Source organism: Solea senegalensis, linkage group LG11, assembly GCF_019176455.1.
Source record: "Solea senegalensis isolate Sse05_10M linkage group LG11, IFAPA_SoseM_1, whole genome shotgun sequence".
NCBI lineage: Eukaryota > Metazoa > Chordata > Actinopteri > Pleuronectiformes > Soleidae > Solea > Solea senegalensis.
Genome location: NC_058031.1, coordinates 21,301,795 through 21,310,877, shown reverse-complemented (window position 1 = coordinate 21,310,877; position 9,083 = coordinate 21,301,795). Strand labels below are relative to the sequence as shown.

Sequence of the window (9,083 nt, the reverse complement as noted above, 5' to 3'; positions counted from 1 at the left end):
TTTAAATCATCACGTTGCAGGTAAAATGTTGTGAGTGACACACAATCACATTATCTACTCAGCAGTGGAAAAGTTTGGCAGCTTTTATGTCGGTCTGGTGCCAAAGAATTAAGGATTCATCAGTATTCGAGTTGATTATAACGGTTTGGTCAGTGGAAAAAAAAAAAGTCCCAACATTTTTAGAAAGACAACAAAAAATAATATTTATATTTCACATAATTTCACAAAGTGTTTGTTTTGATATGCACTTCACAATATAAACATATGTATGATGCAAAATGCAAATTTGCACAGTAAAAAACTTCAGACCTGCTGACCTTTGAAGATAAAATGGCTATGTACATACAGTGTGTGTGTGTTGGTTATAGAATGTGGAAATTTCTTTTCTGATCATTCTGCAACGATGCAATGACAGAGCACTGTAAAAAAAACGAAGGTGGCTTAATTTATAATCTTCAGTTCAATTGGAAAGCTCTTGTTCAGATAAATACTGATAACTCATGAAAAGAAGTTGGAATTCATCACTAATTATTTCACTTTTAAATTAATGAAATGAACACTTATTGCTCACATTTTCTTTTACAGTGTAATTATCCAAATACAATTTTCCTAATTGCAGTCCTGGACAAGACAGTTCAAATAACACTTCTGCCACTCATGCATTTGTATTTTGAGTAAAGGATCCATCCATCCATCCATCCATCCGTCCATCCATCCATCCGTCCATGAATGCCACCTAGAAATGACTTTATTTACTTTATTTACTAAAACACAGTAAAGTACAGACTGTTTGACACACACACATTTCAACACATGCAAATCACAGTACATCACATGCACTTCGTTCAAGTGTTTCTCAGATATACAGTAATGTGTAAATGAATTATAAATGTATCAGAAGAAGAGATTTGCTTTTCGCGCGACGGTAAACGATTGAGGAGGATGCAGTGAGACAGGCGAAGATAACAGCGACCTTCTCACAGAGACCTACTACACATAGTCGTGCCGCGCTTGTTTTTCAAAGTCACATTAAAAGCAACACCGAGCGTTAATATCAGTTAGAATATTCCGTCTAATCTGTTTAATCTGATCTGTTTAACAGGAAATAAAAAAAAAGAAGCAAAAGTGCATAACAGCAGACATTAGCTACGGATAAGAGAATAAATGATGGACGAGAAATAAATTAAAATGAGATCAAATGATGTTTGGAAATTCCACAATTTCTATTTTGACGATGACAATAAAGATCTGATCTATTTTATTGTGACGATGGCTGCCACTCATGTGTACGTGACTGGGTTGTTGTTTTTTTAGCCTAAAAAAAGCACATTTAACACATCACTTGTGTTATTTAGGTTTAATTGCATAAATTGAATTAACTTCCCATCAGAATGTTTGTATATAATAATTCTTAGCCTTAGGACAAGGGTGGACAAACCAGCCTGAGCTGAGTGAGTGTTTTGTTTTTTGCATTAACCAACATAGAATATAGCAAATAAAAGCTGTATCTATTGGCGATTTTCCATTATACAGCAAAGCAGTTCTTTTTCCAGTGTACTGAATCATTAGAGTCAGTTCATTAAAAAGATTTGTTCACCAACATCATTCAGTACTTCCTTCCTGCATGACATGATTTTAGAAATTTCCTTTGCTAAATTTTGGTAGATTAAAGCATGTTTTCAGGATTTTGATCCACTGATAAATGATCTTCTTGTGTCTTGGACGGACAACCTGATACCTCTCTGGTACTATTTATTGCTTTGTCTTCTTGGCTGGTTGGTTTTTCCAGTTTTCCAGTGATCTGTCCACTCTTATATGAAAGTCTGTCTTGAAGACTCACATTTTACACAATTTATTTTATTGCATATTTGATACCGATTGAGTTGTTAAACTGTGCCTCAAGGTGTCAGAGACACAGTAAGTTTGCGCACACAGCTGCTCTCTTAAAGGTCAGGATCATCTCCCCTCAGGGTGTCGAACTCTTCCGCGGCCGAGTACTTGTCCAGCTGACCCGCCGACTGGCGGAAGCCTGCCGCAATCTCGTCGAAGGTGCGGCCCTTCGTCTCTGGCACCTTGAGGTAGGTGAAGACGAAGAAGCCGAGCAACATGACAGTGAAGATGATGAAGACGTACGGGCCAAAGAGTTGCTGCAGGGAAACAGACGGCAGTTAGGAAGCTTTCCTGCATTTTGTGAACACACCTGCCAATTTATTAGGTACACCCGCTCATCTACCAAGATTCCCATGCACAACCTTGGAGCAGCAGCAGAAGACCAAACCACTCCTGCCACTTTACAAGTGTACCTAATAAACTGGTGGGTGAGAGTAATTTGACGTAACTGAGGATGTCTAATTAAATCTGTCTTACCTCAACGTACTGGAAACCCATCCCCACTAAGAAGTTGGCAGACCAATTGGAGCAACCGGCGACCGCGATGGCAGCAGGCCGGGGACCCTGACTGAAGAGCTCGGCGATAATGAACCAGGGAATGGGGCCGGGTCCAATTTCAAAGAAAGCCACGAAGCTGAAGATGGCTGCGATGCTGACATACGACATCCACCTGAGCTGCTCCTGTGGATGAACGAATACGTCGCGAATAAGTGACTTTATTTCAATGGTGTTGAAAACGTCTCCAAACGTACCAACAACGCCATGGCGATCGTCAGACACACGGCTGAAATGGCCATCCCCATCAAACCGATGAGGTGAAGTGGTCTCCTGCCCACTCGCTCCACCACAAACAACTGCACAGAAAGAAAGAAACGTGGTGAATTAGTACAAGATTTTCTTTTTTTTGTTGTTTTTCAAATTTTTTTTTTGGGTGGACACTTACTGACACAACGGTGAAGACAGTGTTGACCACGCCTGTACCAATGGTTGCATAGACAGGCTGAGACACACCTGCTTTCTCAAAGATCCCGGTCGAGTAGTAGAACACCTAAAGACGATGATGGAACATGGGGGACCACTTGTATCACAGTACATGCTACATGGGTTTTTGAGTGGCCGCTCTTTCATACTGACTTTTTAGGACACAACATTTAGGTTGTAAACATAACATTTGTTGACTTACAGCATTGATTCCAGAAAACTGCTGTGAGAGCTGCAGCATGACGCCAACAAAGAGGGGCTGGCGGTAAGTGGGGGAGCGGAACAGCTCTAGGATGGTCACCTTCTTCTCCCTCTTCATCTGCTGGCACTCCTCCCTCATCTCTTGCATGTCGTCACTCACGTCGTCGGTGCCCCGCAGCTTAACCAGGACTGAGAAAAAACAGGTCTGAATCAGCTTTAAACAGGATTTATATAGATGTCCGCCACTCTAATAATGATATCTTTATGATATTTCTGGATGGTTCATATTATTGAGGCATCATACATACATTTATATTGTGAACTATTTATTGTTCCATATCAACACAGACACTTTTATTTTCAAAATCATGTGAAATATCATCATAAAGATCATTCTTTTTCTCAAAAACTTGGGACTTTGTATACATGGTATATGATTGATTGATTGATTGATTGATTGATGGCTGCAATTTAAATGTGATGATGGGTTTGATTGCTAAATCTATCTATAAAGAATAACTGTCCAACTGGCTGCTTGACAGATGACTTACTGAGGGCACACTGTGTGTGCAGTGCCAAATTTGACAAATCTGACCAGAAACACAAAGATTTAAAACACACAAACACACAAAAATGTACTGTCTCTCCCTCAAATAGTCCCTCCCTATGTTTCTATGTGTGCGCGTGTCTTACTGCTGCGGGCTTGGCTCTCTTCGTTGCAGTCGATGAGCAGGTATCGGGGGCTCTCAGGACAGAAGGGCAGCAGGACGCACTGCAGCACTGCTGGCAGCAGGGTAAAACCCAAGAGCAGGGGCCACAGGGTGCTGTTCCCCAAGATAGACTCCATTCCAAAGATCTACGTCAAGGACACAACACAGCAATCGCAATTTAACTCTTGCCACGATTGATACTGTGGCCTTAGGTCACGACAGTTCTGTCATTCCAAACATTCCCTTTGTTTGACCAGGTCACACGTACACAATAATCTAATTGGGTCCAATAATCAGACTAAGACCTAAGTCCAATTAAGAAGATTTGTGCCTTGGTTTCTTTTAGAATTTGTTTGTAGGCCATAGAAACAATGGAGTGAAGCTAAAGAATATATTTATTTGTATTGATTTTTCATAAAAAGACACATTTCACAACACAATACATGTCATGTCTGCTGTACGTGTTGCTACATTTGACCAAAAGCAGATTAGTCCGCTCGGTCATTATTCATATTGATTTTATAATCACACTGTTACGCATTTTTGTCAGTATAATATAAAATTTCCAAAGACGCCAACCACTATAAGCCTGAATTGTGGGGCATTTATTTACAGAAGAAGCAAAAAACGTCATAACTGACCAGAATCCTAAGCTTTTGAATGAAAACAGATGTTTGAAAAGACATGACTTTGGTATTCTGATGGAATAAATGCTGTCAATCATCTTTTAGTTGAGTATTTGAGTCATGGAGCAGCTGGAAAATCTGACATTATGGGTTTACATACCAAGCACGAACCTTTGTATGTTTATACTTTTGAGATGTTTTGGCTTTAAAGACGCTGTAAAACTTAAACACAAACGTGATAATTATGGGTCCGAGTCTAAAGGCTCTCACCTGGGCCATGAGAATGCCAATCACCACACCAAGCTGATGCAGCGTGCCCATTGCTCCACGGAGCGAGGTGGGCGAGATCTCTTCCACGTACATGGGCACAAAGCCAGTGGAAAGACCAGAGTAGACACCCACGATGAAACGGCCAGCGATGAGCATCTCGAAGGATTCAGCCAGCTTAGAGAATCCCATACACGCAGCAGCGGCGAAGGCGAGGACGTTGGCCACAAACATGGAGTTCTTCCTTCAGAGAAAATGAGTATGTTCACACGTCACATTTACAGGTTTCTCGAAACTTTGGCTCAAATTCTACAACTTCAAACACAAAATGAAAACGATCGTATTAGATTTCAGCTTCAATTTGCTGTCATTTGTTGATTTGGCACAGTTTTTTATGCTGAATATGACTTTTATGACTGCCATTTATCCAGACTTGGGACTACTAGAACATTGGACGTGTGCCCCCATTTGGAGTGTCAATGAACGTGGGGATTCGAGCCAGCAACCCAACAACTTTGTCAAAAATGACTCCACTGAAACAATTCACTCAGTTATCGTGTGTGTAAGGCTTACAGAGCATCAAACACAAGAAAGTTTGTTCATGTATATTTTGACTTTAGGATGTCATGTTACATATTTAAACGCATTAAATAGATTTGTATTGCCATAATGAAAAATCTAGGAAAAACAGTTTCAAGTGAGTGGAAGTGTGGATTTTATTTGGTCAAGAAATAACATATACAGTACTACACATGTATATGCAACACTAATGTTGCCTATTTTACTCTGTATGTAGCAGAACATAAAAAAAACCCAGCATTTTGGAGGTCATCGTTTGCAGGTGATTAAAATGAGCTAATGATGCATCTTTAGAATGATACTCAGAATGAGACAGAGTGGAATTGCGTTCAGAGATTGGCAGTCAAGCTTTTGTGCATAGTTCTTTATTGACAAATGGAAGAGTCATACCTGCCAAGGCGGGTAACGAAGAGGCCGACAGAGAAGGAGCCCAACATTCCACCCACAGAGAAAATGGCCACAGAGAGAGACCAAAGAGCTGTTAAAGTGCCCTGATCGATGTGCTCTGAAAACCTGCTGAACCACGTCTCGTTGTAGAAGCTCTCAATGGTCTGAAAACACAGAACGAAAACCAGTTTGTGTCACGTAGACTCAAATATCTCCGCTGTGTCACAGTAACTTCTGAGTACTGATTGGAAAAAGTGAATTTTAATGTAAGATCATATATTATTTAGGTTACAACCAGATATTTCTGGAAAACACTGGAGGCAAATAAATAAATAAATGATCAGGTATTGTGATAATTGGGTCTATAATTAATGTCATAAAGATCAATTGTACTCTGCACAAGTGCTAAATTTAACAATTTAATTAATATTTAAACACAATAGGACTTAAAAACACTTGGTAAATTAAACTTTTAGTGCAACTTTAACAATAGATTTTTGTTTATTTGCAGCAAAATACTCACACTCTGAGGAGCATTGATGACACCTGTGTTGTAGCCGAACTGGAGCGAGCCAATCACAGCCGTCCCTACAGCCATCATCAGCCGAAGAGTCACCTGTTGTTATTGCAACAGAGACACACAGACAAATGTCAGCATGTGTCATCAACACAACAATCCAGCATGCACACAATCTGGACATCAAAACAAGAACCGCGCTGCCACAAGGTGGCGACTGTGCGTTCCTCTTCACTGCTCAGCACACCATCAGTAACAAACAGGCTTATTGGATTAGCCACGTTAATGAGAGAGCGTGTTGGAGCCAAGAGGTTAAAAGCAGATGAGCGAGTGCAATACCTATAGTTAGCAACACAATGCTCAGTGTTCTGCAGCACATATGGGCTTCCATGTCTGCTGCAATGCTTCAGGTCAATGACTGTAGAGAAATCTCACGTCTGTCTCCTAATGCCTTACACAATCAATCCCAGAGAATTTGATGTGAACACAAGCTTAGCTATTATAGCATAGCATAGCATAGCATAGAATATCCCTTTTTTCACAAGGAGGAAATAACTTGTGTTCCAGCAGCAGAAGAATAATAGATGGAGATAATAGGAAATAATAAATGCATACAAGATAATATATAAGGCAGGATAAATTAATGCAATGTAATTTGTTGTATTGTATTGTATATGATGCTAATATGAGGACCCATATGAGGGTCGCTGGTGCCAATCCCAGCTGACATGGGGCAAATAAGGGCCTCAAGTCAGCTCTGCCATCGGTTCCTGGAGCACAAATCCAGCAACAGCTAGAGGTAAGGGGGTCAACATCAGCAGATGTTTCACAAGGCAGTGACAAAGACCTAAGAGGTTAGTAAGACCATAGGTGCTTACGATTACTGGAAAAAGGTTTCTGGCAGAGTGGAAAGACTATCAGAAACTATATTCAGCTGGACAGTGCGGGGTCCAGTATCTAGTTTCTTCCTTTTAAATGGTTTAGGGCCTAAACCATTTAAAGCTTCCACAAACAAACATTGAGCTCCAGCTGAGAGGAGATGACCGGAGGATGGTAGTATTGCCAGTGCCTTCTCAATGACCTTTGGACATGCTAGAAACGAGAACACTTGCTGGAACTCGAACAAGAACACAAACAAACAACCGACCTCACTCATGGGTGATCTGCGGCTCATTGTAGATCAAGTCAAGACACCACGGCAGATATGAAAAGCAGGGCCGAGCGAGGAACTGTTCACCAGAAGAGTTATCAGACGGGACAATATTAAGAAGATCTGTTCAACCCCTTTATCATGAGCACATAGGTAGAGTAGGTTGTGTTAATGAATATGTAAATGAGTTGATGTTAAAAGACATTAAAGGCAGCTTTATAGTTAAAAGGAAAGATTATGTTTTGATCATAAAAGAACGTCTACTATCACGTAATTCAACTCTGTATTGAGTCATTTTTGTAGAAACCGTCAGTTAAGCCCCCCCACATACAGTTATATATACGTGTATATATGCGTATATTTATATATATATCGCCTTGTTCACCTTATGTGGAAGAACCCTTTTTTGTTGTGTACTAATTTAATTCTACTTCAAACGTCAAACACCAAGACCTTCAATCACAGCACAACTCAACACACTATGGGATGAAGTATTTCCATACATGTTATTAACTTCATAAACAGGCAGAACCTTAAAGTTCAACTTTGAATCACACGCTTCTGTCTAAGCTATAAAACAAAGCAGTGGTGTTACATTTTTCAATTGAACATCCAAAACTGAAAATGAACCTTTCCTTTGTTATTTGTATGACCTCACGTGCAGGGCCACATGCAGTACCTAAAATGTCCACTGCACACTTTTGGAAACACATTTTCATGAGCTCTTATTGTCCCATCATGTTAAAGACATAACTTGTTTACTGTCATCACTACAAGTGTGAACACTGCGGCATGACAGCAGCGGTGAGTGTAAAGTCATTCCTTGGCAACATATGATGACGTCGCGCATATCTACTGATAACAGACAGCTGTTACCTGGTCACTGCACTCCATGTCAGCTGCTCGGACTCACTTACAAAATAATAGAAAAAAAATTAATCCAGATCTTTAGTAAAGCATAAAGTCAGTATGTCTACTTTCTACAAAACCACAGTGTTGTCATGGTGTTGGTCATCCAGTCCAGCCTCACTGGAAACAACTCTTTCTCGGTTTCTCTCTCTCGCCATTCACCTGCTGCAGTAAGCAGCTTAGCGACGTCAGTGCTAAGTGGATCTTGACGGGCTGTCGTGTCTCCAGAGAAGAGCAACGTAGGAATCCAGATTGGCTGAGAGGAGAAATGTGGCCTATACGCTCTCTAAAGCCTGAAGTGAACCCTGAACACCAAAGGTGGGAAGAAATAAGTGCCATTATAATAATCTTCAGTGAATAACAAATAACCTAAGATCTTAGTAATGTTCACAACATTTTATCCAACTTATATTTCACATTGTTCATTCACTTCCAGCTCACAGCCTATTTTATTTGTCATCCTGTTATTTTACTGCTCCCCCAGGACATAAATGTAGCCAGAGGTCAGAAACATAATATAAACTTAACAATAATACATATTGTTCTTCTTTTTCTCGGCTTCTCCATTTTGTTTAACAATTAAAAACATGTTAATCAGACTTCACCCCATTCACGCATCAAACCTCTGGCGGCCTCTGTTGGTCAGAATGGCAAGTGCAAGTGCGGAGACACAAACAAACAGACAGAGAGACACACAGACACACTAAACACAGTACTTCACTGTATTTGTTTAAATGTAGAATAATGCAGTTCTTTTGTGTCATATTCAAATCTACTTTTCATCCCAGGAAAGCAAACACAGATGGTGTCAATTTTCGATCCCATTATTACACTCAACAATACATTTTAAAAATCCTATTGATACT

At 40.2% G+C, this 9,083-nt stretch overlaps 1 protein-coding gene across 1 annotated transcript; it reads right to left on the bottom strand.

Annotated features, from left to right (window-relative positions):
* Nucleotides 1–743: 743 nt before the first annotated feature.
* On the bottom strand, nucleotides 744–8,374 carry LOC122776601 (solute carrier family 2, facilitated glucose transporter member 1-like). Its single transcript, XM_044037193.1, has 10 exons — nucleotides 8,185–8,374; nucleotides 6,165–6,257; nucleotides 5,645–5,805; nucleotides 4,679–4,919; nucleotides 3,766–3,928; nucleotides 3,074–3,261; nucleotides 2,834–2,938; nucleotides 2,643–2,744; nucleotides 2,368–2,571; nucleotides 744–2,147 (listed from the first exon to the last, which is right to left on the bottom strand). The coding sequence occupies exons 1-10, from the start codon at nucleotides 8,200–8,202 to the stop codon at nucleotides 1,944–1,946; spliced, it is 1,479 nt and encodes a 492-aa protein (XP_043893128.1). The 5' UTR covers nucleotides 8,203–8,374; the 3' UTR covers nucleotides 744–1,943.
* Nucleotides 8,375–9,083: the final 709 nt, after the last annotated feature.